Source organism: Pipistrellus hanaki, assembly GCF_964339955.1.
Source record: "Pipistrellus hanaki genome assembly, chromosome: 9".
Classification (NCBI taxonomy): domain Eukaryota; kingdom Metazoa; phylum Chordata; class Mammalia; order Chiroptera; family Vespertilionidae; genus Pipistrellus; species Pipistrellus hanaki.
In genome coordinates this window covers 31,755,633-31,778,557 of record NC_140511.1, presented here as the reverse complement: position 1 = coordinate 31,778,557, position 22,925 = coordinate 31,755,633, and the positions used below count along the sequence as shown (strand labels likewise).

Sequence of the window (22,925 nt, the reverse complement as noted above, 5' to 3'; positions counted from 1 at the left end):
TCCGCAGGCCAACACTCTATCCACTGAGCCAAACCAGCTAAGGAGGCAAGTCTTGTCCAATTCTTTATCCTACTTTGCTTTCCCCTGACCCAGCACAGTGCTTAACACATAATCAGGCATTTCATATACAAATCTGCTGAAGAAAACAACCACACACATGAGAGTTGCTCCTCTCCATCCCCTTTTTCCCTCAAAGGACTTAGCTTTCCTTGGTCAGTCTGCTAAGAGCTCTGCTGCCTGAACTAGTTCTCTGAGTTCTAGCTGAGGGGACAAGTCCCACGTGCCCAATGCTCATGTGTTCTAATGGCTGTCCTGCAAGAAGCCCTGCGGTGCTTTCACACATATCCCTCCCCTACTTTGAAAGTTCACCTTTTTGCTCAGTGTACATATTATCCACCTGTAAGCACAGAAAATTTTAGTCTACACGGTAATTAGAAAATCTACAATTAGCCAGGCAGTAAACTGCCCAGCAGAGAGCAGCCCCAATTAGATGTGTGTGTGTGTGTGTGTGTGTGACATAGTGGTTCCAACTGTAGCTCTTTCTACATTTCTAGGTTATATTGATATTTCAGATCCTTCTTCTACAGATCTAACTGCTTGGAGAGTCACAGTATTTTGAAAAAGATACTGAAAAGATAGTCAAGTCCAAGCCCACATGAAAGCACGTTATAACATCTAAAACAACACACCACTCTGACCCACGGAATCCCAGAGCCTCCAGTGTGGGGAGTCCGTGTCCTGAGGCTCCCAGCTCCAGGTCCAGGCTGCCTCCCTCATTCACTCTGCCTGGTGGACAGGCAATGTCCTCCAAAGCTTCTCGTCACTCAGCCTAGGCTGGGAAAGTTAGTACGAGGTGCTCCGCAGGAAAAGATTTTTCTTATAAGTTGGATCTTGTTTTAAATATATAATGGCCTTGATTATTGAGCCTTGGTGAAATGTTTACCTAGTGAAGAATTGTGCTCTAAATAATCTACCCACTTAACTCATTTTCCACAACACTGGTTAAATCTACAATTGGGTTTTCTGCTGTTCCTGTGCTTCTTGCTAGCTCTTGTGACCTTGGGCAAGTCCTTTGCGTTTCTGAGGCTTAATCTTCTCTAATACAAAACAGATTTTTTTTTTAAATTAACTGTTCCTTTTTTTTAAAATATATTTTATTGATTTTACACAGAGAGGAATTGAGAGGGACAGAGAGTTAGAAACGTCGATGAGAGAGAAACATCGACCAGCTGCCTCTTGCACACCCGCTACTGGGGATGTGCCCGCAACCAATGTACATGCCCTTGACCGGAATCGAACCTGGGACCTTTCAGTTCACAGGCCGACGCTCTATCCACTGAGCCAAACCGGTCCCGGCATACAAAACAGATTTAACACCACCCGCTCTGCCCACATCCTCAGGGATGCTGGGAAGAACAAGCTGGAAAATGTTTGTGAAAGTGGTTCGTAATAATAATTACAATAAGAGTAATAGCTAACATTTATTTAGCATTTATTTTGTGCCAGGCACATCTTCACATGAATTAATTCATTTCATTTCTTTAACAGATCTAAGATGCAGATTTTGCTGTTGTCCCCAGTTAACAGACAGGAAACCAAGACATAGGAGCCAAGTAAGCACAAGTTACCTGGAATAAGGAGTTGGAATAAGTAACCGCACACTACCTGAACACAGAATATATTAAAACCGATACAGATGCCCAGAGATAGCACAAATATGATATCACAGAAAAATCAAACAATCGAGTGGCAACTCAGGTCCAGCCATATTCCATGGCTTGCCTCCTAATGTCAAGCATTATATATTTAGAATATCCATAATTTAGAACATGTGTAAGTATTCCTTTTTTTTTTTTTTAAGTTGTGGGAAGTAGAGCAAAGCAGTTAGGAACCTGGGTGCAAGATTCAATGCCAAATCTTTAAATCCAGCATGACCATTTAAAGAGCTAATTTACTGGGAAGCTAAAAATTAAACATGTGGGGACAGCTGTAAGAATAAATGCTTAAGAAATGTTAGCTATTCCTCTGCCCCGATCCCCACAGCTAGGCCCCAAAGCATGTCAAGAGCTCGAGAGAAAATTGTACAATTCTCTTTGAAAGTGCTAATAGCATTAAGATTTGGAGAAGAGGAGGAAAGAAAGAGTTCAAGTGTGACCTTTTTGTTTACTGTTTTGTGTGTGTGTGTGTGTGTGTGTGTGTGTGTGTGTTTTATAAATCTCTAAAAAGAATAAAACCTAAAATTTAGAGTCAAATCTTCATAAACACATTTTCATTTCATCACTGTCTGCACAGTGATACTGAATAATACCCAGAAGCCCATTAGAAATAGGAGGCAAAAGGAAAGCTAACCCACCTACCGAAGAAGCAAGGCCTTAAGAGGGAAAGAGGGCATAACCCCGGTGGCCCACCTGTACACCAGGCACTCACCGGCTTATGGCCATAAACAGCGGGGCTTGATTCCAAGACAGACGGAACCAGGTCAACTCCAGCTCTGCCACTTATTAGCTGTGTAACCTTGGGCACAGTGACTCAACTTTTCTCTCCAGCAAGAGCTTCTGAACCCACAGCTGTCCCGGCTGCTTCTCTAGAGTAGAATCACTGGGAGTCTCCGGTGGGGTTTGTGGGATTTATCCCATTGGTTTCAAGGCCAAGTTCACATGCCCTGAAAGGTACTTCCTGGAGTCTTTTAGGATCAGACTGGCCAGTCTAAGTGGCCACAAGAGAGATACTATGGGAATGTGTTGGACAAATAGGACCCCACTTGGCATTGAACCAAATGAATATCATGAGTGTAACTGAGCCAAGATTCCCTCTATAGCAGGTTGACCTGATATCCCATCAGGACAGGGAAGGTCTCTCTCATCCACACCCACAGCCTTCTCTAAGCAAGTGCCACTAGTTCTTTCCAGGTACACACCAGAGATGAGGCCAAAGGAGAAGGAGAAGCATTGCTATGTTTGAAGAGTGAGGCTGTGATTTGAAGGTACTGTAAAGTATATTTAGCTAACTGGAGTCTGGGTGGGCAGCTGAGACTGGATTTCATGAATTCATTCCTCACAGGGCTACCTATGCAGCCTAAAACATGTTAGTTCTATGCTCCAGACATCCTTTCCCACAATGGCCCAATTTCCCCCAACTGGCTTTGCCTGCTGCCCAACTTCTGACTCAGCCTACAGGCCTTAGGAATGGAGGCTGCCAAGGACAGGTTACTGTAGAACCTCAGCTTTGGGACAAGAAGCCTGCCTACTGAGATGCCACATGCACACCACCGTGTCTGCAGCAGTGACTTTCCAAGGCTCCTTGGAGTTCTTATCTACCCCAGCTTCTGTGACTATAGTCTCTACACAACCTTAGTCCAGAACCAAGGCTTAGGGAGGCATCTCGAAGCTTGTGAGTTGAACTGCTCATGATAATATGTTGTAATCTGGGCAAAGCTGAACATGGTGCTGGGTATTTTGAAACAGATTATATGGACTATAATACAGGAACGTAATTTATTATAATTTAGTCAGCACATTTATATCATGTGTTTCTTGCCTAGCATTCATATATATATATATATATATATATATATATATATATATATATATATATTTTTAAATGCCAGGCCAGTATGGCTCAGTGGTTGAGCATCGACCTATGAACCAGGAGGCCATGGCTCCATTCCTGCTCAGGGGACATGCCCAGGGTTGTAGGCTCGATCCCCAGTAGGGGAAGTGCAGGAAGCAGCTGATCAATGATTCTCATCATTAATGTTCCTATTTCTCCCTCTCCCTTTCTCTTTGAAATCAATAAAAGTAAAAAGCAGCTACTATAACAATAATCCTTGTAGTTCTCCCAGATAGAAGGTACTACAATATCTATCATCTTTAGCTAGCATTCGTTGGTTGCTCACCTCCCATTTGTTGGGAGAAAGTATTTCTCCTATTTAAGATAAGGAAACAGACCAGTATGTTAGAGAACTCACCTAAAATCACCCACAACATATGGGATAAAACAGGGATTCAGACAGAGGCAGCTTGACTCTGGAATTCAGGCTCTCAATCACCGTGACCTTCTTTCGTCCCTGTCAGGGGAGGACACTGAGACCCATGGGCATTCTATAACATGCTAGGATCACATCCTTACTCACACGAAGTAATTATGGCCACAGTTTCTTTCAAACAGGAAGCTAATTCTAAACCTGAACCCTGGAGACTTCCAACTCATCCAAAAGAGTTTCAGACACTAAAATGCAACAACAAAGTGCTCAGACACATAGTGGATTTTCTGGATGAAAAGCCTGATCAGATAGTGGCTGATGACATCTTCCGGTCTCTGATTACCCCTGTGCCATGAAAACTGCTGAAGATGACTCTCAATGCACGCATCTGTCTCCATGCCAAGAGTGTTTCATAAGAATTTATCATAAGACCTGGCAGCTGATGATGAAAGAGGCACTGGAGTCCCCAGAATCAGAAATGCCCTTTCAAAAATGTTCCACATTTGTTCTTGCTCCAAGCCATGATAAAGTGTTTTCCAGTTGAATGCACCAGCTAAAATGAACCTATCTTCTGAAAGAGAAGCAGCTAGTTCGGCCCAGGTTCTGGGTGCCACAGACCATAAAACAGTCAGAGGTGAAGTGGGGCTGTTTGAAGTAAAACAATCAGAGGAGACGTGGGATTGAAGAGATTCACCCCAGAATCCCAGAGGACTTTAAAACTTCTGAGCACCATATGTGGGATCTAAGTAACAAAATAAACTGATGAACGGAGTGGATCCAGAGACATGGAAGCATGGAACAGAGTGCAGTATCTCAGAGGGAAGTTGGGGAAGGTGGGTGAGTGGTGGGAGATAATCAACCAGGGACCTTGTATGCATATATGCACGGCCTATGGACACAGATGAGGCCATGCATATATGGGGTGGTAAAGGCCTGGGGCTGGGGCAGGGGACGGGCTGGAGGTCAATGGAGGAGAAAAAGAGGGCATCTTTAATACTTTCAACAATAATTAATTAACTAATTAATTAAATTAAAAACAAAACAAACAAACAAAAAAAACTTCTGAGCAGGAAGATTCCTGAGCTGTCCAACCCCTTTCCACTGAGCAGGGATGCACTGAGCTGCAGGGACTTGTCTGAAGTTGCTGAGTGGCAGAGCCAGGATGGGGTAACGAGGGGCTGGCTGTACAGGGCCAGGTTGCAAACAGCCTCAGTCCAGGCACTCACTCTGAAGTACACACTTTGCATCTTCACACTCCCCTGTGCCTAACTCCTGGTACAAACCCTTGGAATCCAATTCTGATTTCAAACAGTACAAAGAAACTTCTTGTTTTCTAGGTTTCTCAATGAAAATGTTAGGACCAAATCAAGAAATCGTATGGCTAATGTCATAAACCCTTGGACAAAAGTGCCCCTAAAATATATACATAATCTCTTTCAGAGAGAGAGAGAGAGAGAGAGAGAGAGAGAGAGAGAGAGAGAGAGAGAGAGAGAGAGAGAGAGTAGGTGCAGGGGAGATAAATAATACTTGAACTCTGTAAGTCTTTGGCATGCTCAAAGCAGACAACCTCAGACTCGCTTGACTGAGGGAAGAAGAAAGTTGGAATAAAGTGAGTGGCTGAAGTCAGGACTTGGTAAGCTCCTCTACCCGGGAACTCCCTGGGTTCCCGCTGTGAACCCCTCTGGGGGCTGCCCTCGGTTGGCCTGCGCAAGGAAGGCGGGCAGGACACTCAGGGTCGCGTCCCCAGCAGGACTGTGGGAGCCCAGAGCCCGGAAAATGAGCTGGAGGCCAAGAACTGAATGCAAGAGAGGCCGGCGCAGGGCTGACGGCTCCCCGGACAGGGTGTGGGAGGTGGTTTCAGCAGCCAAGAAACTTTTTTTGTTTTCTTTGCAACCATGTTTTCAACCCACCGGGAAAAAGTCCCTTCCGGCGGCGCAGCGCCCCCAGAGTCTCCACCTGGCTCTCCCCCTGGGCCGCCACCCCTCTGCTGGGGGCTGGGAACCTCCTTCCCGGGCTCTCACCTGCGATGTCCCAGAGCTGCAGGCGCACCACGGTGTCCGGGTCCCAGTGCAGCACCTTGAGCGCGAAGTCCACGCCGATGGTGGCCCGGTAGTGCGAGGAGAAGTTCTGGTGCACGTAGCGCTTAATGATGCTGGTCTTGCCCACGCCCAGGTCGCCTATTACCAGCAGCTTGTACAGGTGCTCCTTGTTGGCCGCCTGCATCCTGGCTGCCCGCCCGTGGAGTGCCGAGCCTGCCTGGCCGGGAGCGCAGCGGGGCCTGGGCGGGAGAGAGCCTCGTGGAGGGCGGGGAGGGGAGTGGAGGGGAGGCGGCGGGGAGCCGGAGGGGGCGGGGGCGGAACTCCTCCCCGGCCTCCAGGAGAAACGCCCAGACTAACTCTGGGGTTAATCCTCCTTTATACTCCTTGCCCTGCCTCCTTAGGAGTGCATGCAGCAACGGCTCTGGGACTGGAAAGTTGGGGGTTCCGTGTGACTGCCTCTTGCAGGGGTAATGCACACAGCGCTGCACAATTTCCAAAGAGTTTTCCGAGCCAGTGCTCCTGGCCACAAAGCTGTGAGGAGTGGATTTTTTATTTTGCATTTATGCGAGCCAGAAAACTGGGTGTCAAAAAAGTTATGTGAATGGCAGGAGATGATAGTGACAAGCCTGGCTGAAGACTAGTGCCACCCTCCCACCTTGTAGAGAGAACCTGGAAGAAGGGACAGTGTAATGTATACTTTCAGGAGGCGGGATTTGTGCAGATCCTGCATGCCCTGGCTTTTGGGGCAGTGACCTTGGGCAAGTCATTTGAGCTGCCTTCAGTAGTGAGACTGTAACGGTGAAGCAAACCTAACAGCCGCCTTGGATTGTAACACGGGGCGATTTCACACCTATTCGACTGTTTATGGTCCAACTCGGAAGACAACTGGGCTGAAACACAGGCTGAACACTTCAGATCTGAGTTCCATTGACAGACGGTTTCCTTGAGTTTCATGAAACAACTGGTCAGATTACTTTGAGTGATGATAGCAGGCATTTATTCAGCACTTGCTATGTGCCCGTTTTTATACATATGTCACTTAATCATCCCAGCAGCCTTCAAAATAGAAACCATTATTTTGCAAATGAGGAAACCAAGGCTTCCCCCCACCCCCACCCCGGGAAAAGAGGTAGTGAGGAAAAAGCCAAATTCTTTTGGTATCAAAAAGTTTTGGGGTTTTTGTTTAGTTTTGTTTTCATTCATTCTTTTAACCAATCTGTATTTGTCCTTGGGATGATACAGAAAAAAAAATACAGATTCTAAATGTCAAAAACTCCACCTTCTGTGGGTAGAGACAGACAAGACAGACAAAAATAAATAAGTGCAATTTTTAATGTATTAGTTGGTGATAAAGTAGGAAAGGGGATAAGGAGAGTTGGGGTGGGGTTGGCCTTTTGGACAGGGAAGGTCTCACTGAGAAGGTGGAGAAGGTAAAAACCTGAAGTTGGTGAGGAAGTGGCAGGGGATCAAGGGGATGAGCATGCTCTGCCAAAATGAGTCACTTTGCGCCCGAACGTTCTGGGGAAATGAGCAATGCTCACCTCCTCTCATTTCATCTTTCCAGTTGTCTTATGAAGAAGCCAAGACAGGGAGCAGCTTTCCCAAGGCCCCGCAAGTGACAAGTGCTAGAACTGGGATTTCAACCCAGGCCTGTGTGAAACCAAGAATGGAAGGTTTGCAACACCCTTGCCTTCTGTCTTTCTCTGGCATTTAGCCTCCCAGAGCTGAGGGCTGCCCTCGATGCCTGGCCTGCACAAATCACTTGAGCTCTTTGAGCCTCAGTTTCCATATCAACAACCTGAGGCTGATACCTGCCTTAGCGAGTTGTTGAGAAGACTAGAGAAAATAGAATGCAATGTGGAAAATATAATACAATATGGTAGGTGCTGAATAATTGGTAGCTATTCATATCAAATGAGGGACAAGCTTTTTATACCATGTTCTCTAACATACGCACTGTGGACAGGCACTGTATCTTATCGTCTCTCTTCTCAGAGGGTAACTCGGAAGCTTGGTTCATAATGGACACTGAAGGTGTACAGACTTGCAGTGGTTTGTGTTTATTGATACTGAGATAGGTAGTCATCACGCCTTGGTTTCCACCCCCACAGGGACACACCAGGCAGATTATATCTAACAAGTGAGCCAAGTATTGTTCCTACCTTCTGACGTATTGGCCAACACGGTAGCTTTGCTTTGCAGGGAGGGGAATTCACAAACCTGAGGTGCTTTAGCCATTCTCAGAGCCTACAAAAGGAGGGATGATGACAAAATAAGACTTGCCAGATCCAAAATCCCAGTTCTGTAGATCTGAAAGGCAAGTCTGGTCTGGGCAAGGAGGGAATAGTGATAGAAACTTTCACAAGGAGGGGTGAAAGTTTGAGACATGACGTGAGCCAGCCCTCAACTGCTATGCCTGACCCAACTTTTTCACAGGCCGCAGCCTGTTTTCCCAGCGGCCTCAGCTGAGTCATCCTCAGGCTCACCTGATCTCTTCTGATCAGGAGAGAATGTTGGAACACCAGATGTTTAGATTTATTATGTGGGACAGGCAGGCCAAGATTCAGGTTTTCAGGGACCTGAAGCTTATAAAACTTAGGGGGAAGGAGACTCTTTCAGCAAAAGAATACAGGATTACACTGGCTAGGTAGCTCAGTTAGTTAGAGCACTGTTCCCATATGTCAAGTTTTTGGGTTTGATCCCCGGTCAGGGCATATACAAGAATCAGCCAATGAATGCATAAATAAGTGAGACAACTAATCTCTCTCTCTCTTTCTCTCTCTCTTTCTCTCTCTCTTTCTCTCTCTCTCTCTCTCTCTCTCTCTCTCTCTCTCTCTCTCTCTCTCTCCCTCTCCCTCTCCCTCTCCCTCTCCCTCTCTCTCTCTCTCAAATCAATACACTTTTTAAAAGAATACAAAAATGAAGAAATGGTCCCTAAGGTTTCAGCTCACTGTTTCCTTGGGGACAGGAGATCCCGGTCAGGGGCAGCAGGGGCGCTCCTGTGAGCAAGCTCCCCGCCAGCAGGAAGTCTGTGCAGCTTGTTTCCAGAGTCATGCATTCAGGTCTCATGACAGTTCTTCACAGTGGGAAGAAATGACTCCCCGTTTGTACTTTTAAAATCCTCTAGAGACTGCCGTGGCGTGGTGAGCACCCAGGTTAGCCGTCCAGTGAAATCTTGGTAAAGGTCACTCAAGAGCTCTGAACCTGAGCGTCCTCAGGTAAAATGAGGGAACTGGGTCACGATCTCTGGAGAGTATTTTCAACTAGGATGTCAGAATTCTGGCTCTTCCAGACACCCTTTGGAAGGAGGAGCACCCCACGTGTTCTAATCCCCTCCACCACGGTACCATTACCCAGGAGGTGAAACTTTCTGTCCCGAGCTCCACCTGCCCCCTGGGGAGACTTGGGAGAAAGGCTGTGAAAGGATCATTTGGAAGCAAACATCGTACCATCGTTCTCTTCTGGTCCCACGGGTCTGTTCTCTCCCGGGCTGGTGCACCTTTTCCCCAGGTGAAGGCTCTCCAAGCACATTTCTCCTCTCCCCTTCCTCCCCCCCCCCCCCCAGGGCAAACCTTTCTGTGCTCCCTTGCCTTGCTTTGACCTTCTTTCCTTTTCTCAGAATTGGGCTGCAGATAGAAAGCCGTGCAGCTGGGGACAGAATAGAAACTAGATTCAGGCAGGAGCTGTTGAGACGAAAGGACATTAGCAAACAGGTAGATAATCTTTCCTCCTCCTCCCTCCACCCTCACATGACAAGGCTTCTCAAGAAGCCACCTGCCCCAATCTGCTTCAGACTCTTCAGGTGGATGCCTGGCTCCACCCTGACAAGCCGCCCTCCCTCTTTCCTTAGTGAGTGGCTGGGGTCCTGCCATGTGGTTCCTCCTCCCAGCAGCCATTCTGCTGTCACCACAGGAACCCTCAGAGCATCTCTAATGATGTTTTGACAATCTTTCTGCCCCCAAGTTGACACACCACAGCACACCCTCTCCTGAAGAAGAGGCAGGCAGAGTCTGCAAAAGGTGTGTAAGACCAGGGAGTGCTCAGACTTCAAGTGTGGAATGGCATTCCAGAAGGAACAGTCAGATCTCTCTGCGTCTTCATTCCTCACTGTCCAATGTGGGTACATATTCTTGCACGTAACTAAGCACTGGGAATTGCTCTGTCAGCATAAACATGATTAGGGCTGCTGTATCAGATGAGTCCCTATGACTTTCCCTCACTTTCTTTCACCAAGAAGAGCGCCACAGGAAGAACGTCATTAGCATATGTGGCTCTTAATTATTGCTCTGAGGACATACTCTAATGGCTATAAGAGAGGGCGCCAAAGAGTCTGTTATAGGAAACTAAGGTCATTTTCCTTAGATCAAGGCAGAGATTATATCTTCAAAGAGTTGGGCTTTGCTCTGAAAAGGGCCAGTAAGGAATGACCACAACATTTATCAGACAAACGGGGACTCTCAAGAGTGAAAGGGGCCCCTATTAATAATTACAGCAAACCACAGGGCAGGCCAGCGCTTCCACAGGATGTTTATTCCTGAAGCAGACAGACCTCTCCAATGAGCTCTACAACGAAGAGCGGCATTTGAAACATCTCCTAAATCACCTATTTAATAAATAGGCCTGCCAAGTTCAGGCTGAGGCTCACTTCTCTACTGCCTTCAAAGAGTTCTCCTTTTATCCAGCGGGCTTGTCTGAAGCCTGTGCTAACTTGCAATGGGAGTTACATGCAGCATTAATTCAGAACTGCAGCGGGCGTCTGGAGGTAGGCAACAATTTTTAGATTATTTGGAGTGAGGCCAAGGTAGCTTCTGTATGGGAAGTGCTTGAAATGAACACATTTCAGTCCACAAAAATTTTGACTTTGGCTTTTGTTTTCCCCACCCAGAAAAAGAAACTATAATAGGATATTTACTGATTATCATGCAGGCAAGTTTCTAAACCCACTGTTAGTCTGGACCAAGAAAATTAGATTATGCCCTAAACTTTTTGTGGCAGATTTATTACCAATTAAAATTATGTGCCATAGCTGTACACATTAGACTTGCATTAAATTGACATGGCTGAGTTAAGACTCATTTTCCTCCTAACCCACCTGCAGAGATGAGTACCAATGAGCTAGCTACCAACGGTCAAAAGACAAGCGTTTGAGAACAGCATTAAAGCAACAGGATTCTATATGAACTCAGAGTTTCAGCTTCCTTGTACTGGGTGCCTACAATGGGCCACGCCCTTTAACTTGGTTAATTTATTTAACCACCCTATTAGTAGGTGCCCCTTATTTTTGTAAGGAGGATAACAAGGTTCAAAGAATTTAAATAATTTGCCCGAAGTGACAGAACAAACACTATAATTCTAGTTCCTAACTGCATGCTTTGCCCTCTATACCACACTCCTTTAGCATGTAAAATCCAAGTCCAGCGTGATTTCTGTGACACTATTGCATATTCAGGCTGTAAAGAAAAAGGGTTGATCCTGATTCTATTTTACTAAGTCCTAAGTATGAAGGGAAACATCCAATAAAAGAGAAAAACAAAAATCTATGATTCAAAGGTAAAGGGGGTATGAACCACCCTCACTCAACAACTCAGACTTCTGTGGGAATCGCTTAGCCCACCTATGCAGACAGCATAAACCAAGGGCCACCTCTGCTGCTCTCCGAGAAGGCAACAGCTGAGGCGCTCCTGTGAATGGGCCCCTCATCCATGACAGGTGGGGACACAGGGACGGGTCTAGCTTAGAGGATAACTTAAGAAAATTACTGACAGACCATCCAGGGCACCAATCAAGACACATTTATGTGCAAAGCACTCTTGACAAATTTTTTTTTCAGGAGTAAGGTCAGGAGGGGGGGGGGGGTGTCTCAGATTTATGGACAAGAATGTGTAAGAGATGAGCCCCTACCATCAAAACGTTTGGATTCTGGTTACAGAGTCAGTCAGCATGTACATACATAGCCTTCCCCTCCCCCTTCCCCTTTCATTCCCCCTCCTCCTCCCCTTCCCCTTCTTAAAAGATTCCTTCACTGCTCCCTCCCCTTCTCTGCCTACCGCTAACTGCCAGTCTCTGTCCTGGGGACTCTGGCTTTCCTGCTCATCCACTCCTGTGGCAACAGAGCAAACCGGGCCAGAGAGCAAACTCTGCAAATCAGGCGGACTTATTTGATTTCACATTGGAGTTTCACCGCTAACCTGTTGTGAGACCTTAGTAAAGTAATTTAACTTCTGTAAGCCTGTCTACTCATGTGTAAAATGAGGATAATAATTTCCACCTCTTCAAGTTGTCAGGAAGCCTGCAAGACGTTAATGCAGTGAATTGCTTATTAGCATCGCGTTGGGCCCAGGATGTGCACTGAAAAGAAAATGTTAAACTATGAAATGTCCGCTGACTATTTTTATATCTGCAGTAAAACCCCAAGCTTATGCCTGAGTTCCATACCCTTGTTTAGTTGCCTTTTGGGCATGTCTGCCAGGCTTTCTGGCAGACATTTCAAGTGCAAAGTGTGCAAAACCGAACTCATTATCTACCCTAGCAGGCTTGTTCCTTTTCCTGCATTCCTGGTTTAAGTCAGTGGCTGCTCCCTCACCAAAGTCTGCCAGGCATAAGAACAAGGTCACACGTGACTCCTCCCTCTTTAGCACCCACACCTCCCATCAGCCCAAGTCCTTTGGTCCCATCTCAGATACATTCCTGAGCGTGTTTCCTCTATTCCGTGAAAGTACTACTAGACCACAGAGGTGATTATCTACTCAAAAATATTGTAGGCAAAGGACTTGCAAGCATTATAAGAAAGGCAGAAATCATAAAAGGAAAAACACTTTAAAATGAATGCTTATAAATCATCAGAAGCCAAACAAATGGTAAATGTAAACTAGAGGAAAATTTGCCAGATTTAAGACAGGCATAAAGGAAATATACTTTACATATAGAAAGGTTTTATAAATTATTTTAAAACATCCAAATAGATACAGCCACAGGCATATGAGTAAACAACTGACCACACAGAAAAATAGAAATGCTAATAATAGTCCTAGCTGGTTTGGCTCAGTGGATAGAGCATCAGCCTGCGGACTTAAAGGTCCCAGGTTTGATTCTGGTCAAGGGCACATGCCCGGGTTGTAGGCTTGATCCCTAGTGGGGGACTTGCAGGAGGCAGCCGATCTATGATTCTCTCTCATCATGGATATTTCTATCTCTCTCTCCCTCTTCCTTTCTCTCTGAAATCAATGAAAATTAATTTTAAAAAATTAAATGCTAATAATAATGTGAAAAAATATTTTTCATTAGTAATAGAAGTAGGAAAATTGTTTCAATACTAAAAATACCCAATATTGACAGATTCAAAGAAAGAGACAAACATAGGACCCTGGTGAGACTATAATTTAAGAAAAAGCTGTGGGAGAGAAAAAAACTGCATGAAAAACTCTTAAAAACTCATGCGCCTTCGACCTAACAATTCCACTTGTAGAAACTTATGATAATAAAACCATTAGTGAGAGAGATTTGCACACATTTAACTTCAGGAACATATATAACAGTGTTGCTTATTGTAAAAAAAGGGGAACTTCTTAAATATGTTAAAAATAATAAAGCTATAAATATGTAATGGCACATTATGCAACCTTTGTAACTAATGTTAAAGAAAAATGTTGAATGACCTGGAAAGATGTTCAAAAATTCTTTTTTACAATATTTAAAAACTGGAAAAAAATTACAAAATATTGTAACACCCAGTTTGACATAGTTATCCTATATAATAAAAGCCTTATATGCTAAGTGCCCTGTCGTCCAGTCCGGTCATCCGACCATTCAACCAATCACAGCGTAATATGCTAATGATATGCTAAGGTGGCTCAACTGCTCGCTATGACATGCACTTAACACCAGGGGACAGACAGTCAACTGGTTAGCCAGTCACTATGACATGCACTGACCACCAGGGAGCAGATTCTCTGACTAGTATGTTAGCTTGCTGCTGGGGTCCAGCCAATTGGAAATGAGCAAGACAGACTGGACACACCCTGGAGCCCTCCCATGCTCCCTCCCCTGCTGGCCAACCTCCCACGTCCCCTTGGTGGGGTCCCTTGGCTTGGCCTTCGCCCTCTCACAATCTGGGGCCCCTAAGGGAATGTCGGAGGGCCAGTTTCAACCCAATGTTGGAATAACTGGTCACTATGATGTGCACTGACCACCAGGGGGCAGACATACAATGCAGCAGCTGCTCCCTGGTGATCAGTGTGCTCTCATAAGGGGAGCGCTGCTCAGCCAGAAGCTGGGCTTACAGCTGGCAAGCACAGCAGTGGAGGCAGTCTGTGATAGCCTCTCCCGCCTCTGCAGCAGTGCTAAGGATGTCCCAGTGCACAAATTTCATGCACCAGGCCTCTAATATATATATGATTATATGTTATATATAATCTCCATTTTATATATGTACAGTATATGTATCTATTTGTATATAGATATGTATACCCACACAAAAATTATATACCAACTAGAGGCCTGTGCCCTCTCATAGTCTGGGAGCCCTCAGGGGATGTCCAACTGCTGTGGAGGTGGGAGAGGTTCCCGCCACTGCCACTGTGCTCGCCAGCCTTGAGCCCAGTTTCTGGCTGAGCAGTGCTCCCTTGTGGGAGCAAACTGACCACTAGGGGGCAGCTCCTGAGGTGAGCATCTGCCCCCTGGTGTTTAGTATGCATCATAGCAACTGTTCGTCCCAACCTTCAGTCAATTTGCATATTAGCCTTTTATTAGATAGGATATGTTATCAGATATTCTCTCTGGTAAAGTTACTGCTTTACTGTACTACATTTCTACTTTTATATTTTTTTCCTTTCTTATTTTTACAGGGAACATTATTGATTTAAACAAAATAAAACAATTTTCTTTTAAAAAATCGGATGGGCACCTAATGGGTCATGGATAAGGATTCCCAGGAGTTTGGGCTCCAGGTTTCAGGGATCAGCACCAACGTGGCTTTTGTAGGCCTCTTCACTACGTGTGCAGTATCATGGTTTCAGCTTATAATATTTTTCACCCAAACTTTCAGGTCCAGATTCCACTGATCTTATCAGTGCTGGGAAGTTTGTCCTCCCAACGGAACCAACACCGTTTCATTGGTGGCAGAGTCAGGCTGACACTTCAGAACACCATACAAGTCCCCGCACCGTCCCAGAGCAGCTGCCACAGCAGCCCAGGCCTAGTTCACTAGGTGCTGGCAGGAGCCTTCCCACCACTGCTGTGTGCCTTGAAAGGACACTTACACTTTCCTCCAAAGATGTGGGGTTCCCAAACCGTGATACCATCTTCGCCTCCTTCCTGCCCTACTTTTCCTCTGTGACACCAATCTGCTCATTCATTCCTCCAATATCCCCGGCACCCAGCCTGTCCTTTCACTCAGTCCCTCGTGCCATCTCACCCAGAATCTCCCGGACTCCATTCCCCTGCTTAGAATGTGTTCCCACTCCGGAATCAATATTCTTCCAAAATAAATTACTTCAGTGGGGCACTGCTCTGCTCACAACCTCTGAACTTATTTTATGTGCAGGGGCAATAAATTCTATCTTATTTAATCCATCATTGAGTTGTATGTTCTGTTAGATGAGGCCAAAGTGAATCCTAAATAACAAGCGTCTTTGAGTCAGATGGGAAGAGGTCCTCTCCCTCTCTAGCATGCCTATATAACAGCAGATAACAGCAGTTTATTTATCTATATCCTACAGCATTCTTTTTTATTTTTTTATTTTTTTTTATTTTTAGATTTCCTCCCAATCTACATCCTACCAATGGTATACCCTACTAGCACCTGGCACAGTACTTGCTGTGTCCGTGGTATCTCAGTTTACTTCACGTTATGTATTTTTGTAACACAAGGTTTTACAGTTTGTTGATTCTTCACTACTTAGGAAAATTTTACACTTCTGGGAGCTTTTCATGAACCATTTTTAAAGCAGCTCTCTTTGGGAATAACCATCAGACAAGCAAGTTCCTGAAGCTTCCTTATCTCTACCCGCTTCGGGGCTGGAATCTCTCAAATCCACGGCCCAGTCTTCCAGCTCCTGGTATGCGAGGCTGGCATTCTTTCCTGCTGGTACAGACTGCTGAGGCTCAGTCTGGGGGATTAGACAGCCCCTTGCCCTCCACAAAAATGGGCCAAATAAATAGTAATTGAAGATGAAAGGGATTTTCACGGTTTCAAGGAAGGCGAAGAAGATTACCGTATTCTAATCACAGTGGTAGCTTTACTGCCACCTGGGTTCACAGTGAGGTCACAAGTCACTGGCAGTAAATAGAGGTTTTGGAGGAGTAAGGGTTGTGTATCAACATGCATTGTCTACTGCTTGCTAATTAGCTAGTGCTGTCTGCCAGTTACTATTCAGAGAAGTTAGCAAAACTAGGAAAAACAAGATTGGGAATAGTGGCCTGACAAACATTCCTGAGAAGGCTGTAATTATGGGTCCCAGAGAAAAGGGAAGCTGTGGTTGTCCTGGCTGAGAGAAGAAAACATATGTATCAGATCTCCGGGATTCACTAAGCTGGGAATCCGATCAGAGTGCTGAACTTTGCATTCATGGCTCTTCAAATTCCACATAAAAAGCCAAACTAGCTTCCACTTAAGATGGTTTTTGCTGATCATTCCTCCATTTGATGAAACAATTCTTCAACCAAACCTTTTCTATTGATTCTAATTAAAATCTAATTTGGCTTTTTATGTGGTGTAGGTAAAGGTGGTATTCAGAACCTCTCACAACCACATCAAAATTATCATTAAACTACAGAAAAGCCACCATTCAGAACTGAACATAACTACAAAACAAAAAGAATCCCTATAACTACGGATATAATGCATGGGGCTGGTAGAAGGAACAGAAACACAGAATGGGCTGGTCTCACACCCAGGTGTGGTGGTTAAAATCAAGAGGGATATTTCATCTGCGGAGGTCCTCTTTAAGGAATAAGGGGTCCTAGTCTCTTACCAGAATGTCCAGTCTGAGGCAACAGTGCCAGAAAAAGAGGCTCCCCATGACTTCTGGCTGTGAAAGTCAACAGGAATTGGGACTGAGTGAGATCAAGGGATCTTGGAGTCCCACACATTCCCTTTTTTAAAGGGTTCTCAAGGAATTATTCAGACTCACTTGCTTTGAGCTCCAGTGCTGGGGCAGCGGCTCAAAAGGCACCACAGACATATGAGGAGGAACTGAATTGTCTAGATTCAAAACGAGGGCTGGAGGGCAGCTTTCTCCCAGAAGGAAGTGCTGGCAGATATTAATGTTCCTTTGCTGAGCCTTCTCCAAAGAGCTGACAGATGACACCATATCTGAAACTCCATCAACCTGGCTAACACTGTTCACCCCACACAGCTGATTCCTTGAGACCCTGTCCCAATCAACGTTCCAGCCCACCCAAGCAGTTTCCAGTGGCTTTTCTATACAAGCAGCTTCTCTTAGTTCATGGTTTAGACTTTCCTAAGATCTCTTCAAAAAGCTGCATTTGACCTCTGCATACCCCGTACCTCTTATTAAGTGACCTCAGGCCTAGCACTAGTGGCAGTTTGCCTTGGTTTGCAGCTTGGCTTCTCCCAGGTACCTCTAGGCACAGCACAAGTAGCAGCCACCTGCAGATCACTTTGTAGTTCATGCTGGGTAGCCCTGGAAGGGCACAGGTGGCAGCTGACCAGGGCCTGCACTTCCCAGGAAGCACAGAGCCATCCCACCCAGCTTCAGACCACACTAAAGCACCACTAAACCACCTCCACAAACAACACATTCAAGGGGAAGACTCAATGGCTACCTGAACCCCACTGAAGTGAGTTCTGCTCCATGGGGCCAACCCTTGCACAGATCTCAGCCATTCCTTGCAGCTCATTAGCCTAAGGGTAGATCCTTCCCACTGATGTGCTAACAGCAACCTAGGCTCAGCTACAACAGGAAGATGCACACAACCCACCCAGGGGGTGCACCTGGAACTCCCCAGGCTGTGTCACTGGGCCCTGCAGGACACCTACTACCTAAGGCCTCTCTACCAAGACTTGGAGATGAAGCAGCTCTTTCTAATACAAAAAAACAAATACAGGGAGGCAGCCAAATGAGGAGACAAAGAAACATGTCCCAAATAAATGATTATAAGGAATCTCTAGAAAAAGAACTAGACAAAATAGAGACAAGTAATCTATCAGATGCAGAGTTCAAAATACTAGTTATAAGGAAGCTCAATAAAGTAGGGGAAGGGCAGAATTTAGTGAAAACTTCAAAAAAAAAAAAAAAACAGGGAATATATAAGTGGATATAGGAAACATAAAAAAGAACCAGTCAGAAATGAAGAATACACTAGGAAGATAAGAAAGCAGAAAATACCCAATCAATAACAAAAAGAAAAAGAATCCCAAAAAATGAGAGAATAGTATAAGAAGCCTCTGGGACAACTTCAAGAGTACCAACATTCACATCATAGGGGTAATAGAAAAGAAGAGAAAAAGCAAGAAATTGAAAACATATTCAAAAAAGTGATAGAAAATTGCCCCAAACCTGGTGAAGGAAATAGACATACAAATTCAAAAAGCCCGAAGAGACCCAAAGAGAACCCAAAGAAACCCACATCAAGACACATAATCATAAAAATGTCAAACGTTAAAAACAAAGAGAGGATCTTAAAAGCACTTAGTTACCCACAAAAAAGCTCCTATAAGGCTGTCAGATGATTTATCAATGGAACTTTGCAGGTCAGAGGAACTGGCAGGAAATACTCAAAGTGATGAAAAATAAGAACCTGCAACCAAGATTACTCTACCTAGCAAAGCTCTCATTCAAAACTGAAGGGTGAAGAGCTTTCCAGAAATAAAAAGCTAAAAGAGTTCATTGCCACCAAACTAGTATTACAAGAAATGTTAAAGGGTCTTTTTGAAGACGAAGGAGGATGAAGAAGGAAGAAGGAGACAAAGAAGAAGAAGAAATAAAAATATGAATAATAAAATGGCAATAAATACATATCAACAATTACTTTAAATGCAAATGGATTAAATGCTCCAATTAAAATGTATATGGTGGCTGAATGGATAACAAAACAAGGCCTTTACATATACTGTCTACAGGAAACTCACTTCAGATTAAAATACACACACAGAAACTGAAAATAAAGGAATGGAAAAGATATTCCATGAAAATGGAAACAAAACAAAACAAAAAAGCTTGGGTGGCAATAGTTATATGAAATAAAACAGACTTTAAAACAAAGGCTATAACAAGAGACAAAGAAGGAACCAGCAACTCCATTTCTGGGCATCTATCCAAAACAATAAATTGAAAAGACACAGATATCCATATATTCATTGAAGTATCTACACTAATAAAAGAGAAGTATGCAAATAACCATCACTCTGCTATCCCAAACCATGCCCACCAGCCAATCCGGAGCAAGTATTCAAATTAACCCAACCATGATGTCAGCTGGCCATGGAGCCGGAGCAAGCAGGAGGCTTGGGTTGCCCCCAGTGATGGAGGAAGGCAAGCTTCCTAACCAGCTCTGACCTCCACTCAAGGCTACAAAGTTTCAATTATAGAAGATAAATAAATCCTAGATACTTGCTTTCAGCCAGCTCTGGCCTCCACTAAAGGAGGTGCTGGGGGGAAAAAAGAAAAAGAAAAAGAAAAAAAGGAGGGGCTGGGACCTTGGGTCACCAGGGGGTGATTAGGCCAGGATGAGGCTGCAGGGGTCATTGGGGATAAGCAGACCAGCAGGGGGGGCCTGTTGGCGGTGAGCAGGCTGTCAGTGAGGAGTCAGTTGGAGGTGATCAGGACAGCAGGGCTGTGGCAGTTTGGAGTGAGCAGGCCAGCAGGGGGCAGTTGTGGGTAAGCAGGCCAGTGGGGAGGGGAGGTCTGGGCGAGCAGGCCATCAGGGGGTGGCAGTTGGGGGAGAGCAGGTCGGCAGACAGAATGGTTAGGGGCAATCAGGCAGGTAGGCAGGCAGGCAGGTGAGCGGCTGGAGCCAGAAGTCCTGGATTGTGAGAGGGATGTGTGATTGCTGGTTTAGGCACAATGGATGAACCTAGAGAGTGTATGTGTGTGTGTGTGTGTGTGTGTGTGTGTGTGTATGTGTGTGTGTATATATATATATATATATATATATATATATATATATATATATATATATATATATAGCCTAAGCATCTATCACAACTGAACGGGTGGCCAAACAGGCTGTGTGAGGCAACTAGGTCAGCAGGGGTGTTAGTGAGGGGTGACCAAACAACCGAGCAGCAGACTGCATGGGGCGACTAGGTCGGCATTGGGGATTAGTGAGGGGCAACCACATGACTGAGTAGCAGGCTACGTGGGCTACCAGGCCGGCAGGGGGGTTAGTGAGGAGCGACCAAATGACCAAGCAACAGGCTGCATGGGGTGACCAGCCACCATGGGGCAGTTGGGGGCGACCAGGCCAGAAGAGGGGCAACTAGGCCAGCGGGGGAGTGGGGGAGGTTGGGAGCCATCAGGCAGGCAGGCAGGTGAGCAGTTAGGAGCCAGTGGTCCCAGATTGTGAGAGGGATGTCCAACTGTTAGTTTAGGCCTGATCTTGATTGGGCAGTATGACATCTCCCAAGGAGTCCCAAATTGGAGAGGATGCAGGCTGGGCTGAGGGGACCCCCCCATGCATGAATTTTGTGCACTGGGCCTCTAATTATGCTAAATAAAATAAGGCAGAGAAAGACAAATGTCAGATGATTTCATTAACATTATATGTGGAACCTAAAAATTAAAATACACAGATAAGCAGAACAGAAACAGATTCATAGACACAAAGAACACTTTGACAGTTGCCAGATGGGAGAAGGTTTGGGGGGAATGGGTGAAGAAGTGAAGGAATTTAGAAGTACAAATTGGTAGTTACAGAATAGTCATGGGGATGTGGATAGGGAATATAGTAAATAATACTGTAATAACTACATATGGTGTCAGATGGGTAATAGGTCTATCAGGGTGATCACTTCTTAAGTTATTTAACTATCTAATCATGAGGTTGTATACCTGAAACTAATGTAATATTGTATGTCAACTGTAATTTAAAAATTTTTTAAATATATATTTAAAAAATGGACAAAGGACTTGGATAGACATTTTTTCTAAAAATATATTTAAATGGCAATAAGCACATGAAATATGTTCAACATCACTAATCATAACTATAACGAGATAGCACAGCACACCCATTAGAATGGCTATTATTAAAAAAAATAGAAAACAATTGTTGGTGAAGATGTGGAAAATTGTGCACTTTTAGAAGGAATGTAAAATGGTATAGCCATTGTGGAAAACAATTGAAAAATTAAAAATAGAATTAATATAGTATCCAGAAATTCCACTGCAGGGTATATGATCAAAAGAATTGAAAGTTGGATCTCAAAGAAATATTTGTACACCCAAGTTATAGCAGCATTGTTCACAATAACTAAAAATGGAAGCACCCATGTGTCCATTGACAGATGAATGGATAAACAAAATGTGGTATATACTACTTACAGTAGAATATTATTCAGCCTGGAAAGGGAAGGAAATTCTGCAATATGCAGATGGTCGAACTATGAGGACATTATGCTGAGTGAAATAAGCCAATCACAAAAAGACATAGTCCACTTATATGAGGTACTTACAGTGGTCAAAATCATAAAGACAGAATAATGGTGGTTGTCAGAGCCTGGGTGGAGGGTAAAATGGAGTGTTATTGTTTAATATTATAGAGTTTTATTTTTACAAGATAAAAATTTTAGACACAGGTAGCAGTGATGGTGGAACAATAATGTGAATATATTAAATAACACATAACTGTACACTTAAAATGGTTAAAAAAGCAAATTTTATGAGTATTTTATCACAATAAAAAATGAATAAATTTTAAAAGCCAACTTATTGGATTTAATTTCAGCTCTACAACTTAATTGCAGTGAGACTTAAGCAGTCATTGGATCTCTCTTAGCCTCAGACTCTTTATCAGTAAAATGTAATATCAATAAATAGTGTCCACCCTCCCTACTCACAAAAATCAAATCAGATAAATGACTGAGCAATTGTTTATTGCAACAGAAGTGTGATCATTGTGTAAAAGTAAGTTATAATTTCTCACTACTCCTATTGTCTGCCATTGTAATACTAAAATAACTCTGTTGTAAGATGTAAAACTAATAATATATTACAAGACTAAGCATGAAACTTACACTGTATAGCTAAATTGCCCATACTATAAATCTAAGACTAAAAGAATTCAACCTTCTCTAAGAAAAGACCACTGAACATGGATGAACCTGGAGAGTATTATGAGAGTAGGAATGGTGTCCTAGCACCCCAAAAGTATTTTCTTTTCTTTTTTTTATTGATTTTTTACAGAGAGGAAGGAAGAGGGATAGAGAGTTAGAAACATTGATGAGAGAGAAATACCAATCAGCTGCCTGCTATACACCTCCTACGGAGATATGCCCACAACCAAGGTGCATGCCCCTGACTGATATAGAACCCAGGACCCTTCAGTCCACAGGCTGATGCTTTATCCACTGAGCCAAACCAGTCAGGGCTAGAAAGTCTTTCACTACAAACATTTCATTGTATCTTATTCTATTATTTATTTCTATGTTTATTTCTTTGGAATGTGTATAGGTAGATATGTATAATTATAACAACACTATATATGTGCCTTGGTTTCTTAATTCTAGTTGTTTCCACAGTTTGGATTTCCTTTGTTTAAAACATGATAAAATGTATGTTTTCTAGTCATAGTCCATTGTCTCTTAAATGTGTTTTTAAGATAAAGCTCAACAAATTACCACCTTTGAAACCAGATAGTGATATTGCTAGAGTCTTATGAGTCGTTTTTCCTTATTTATAATACATTATGAAGTGTTAGATTATTGGAAATGCCATGTTAAGAAA

General features: G+C 44.1%; 1 protein-coding gene across 4 annotated transcripts in view; it reads right to left on the bottom strand.

Moving 5' to 3' along the window:
• RAB38 (RAB38, member RAS oncogene family) overlaps nt 1–22,925 on the bottom strand; it is a 452,769-nt gene that overhangs the window by 294,959 nt on the left and 134,885 nt on the right. For 2 of the 4 annotated variants that reach the window (XM_084895230.1, XM_084895231.1), the window contains exons 5-7: nt 9,612–9,704; nt 6,872–8,268; nt 6,004–6,260 (exon numbers count right to left, since the gene is read on the bottom strand). The exons of the other annotated variants lie outside the window; for them this stretch is intronic. In XM_084895230.1, the coding sequence (XP_084751356.1) occupies nt 6,004–6,260; nt 6,872–7,017 (403 nt within the window). In that variant the 5' untranslated portion in view covers nt 7,018–8,268; nt 9,612–9,704. The remainder of the gene's footprint in view (nt 1–6,003; nt 6,261–6,871; nt 8,269–9,611; nt 9,705–22,925) is intronic. 4 annotated transcript variants of the gene reach the window in all.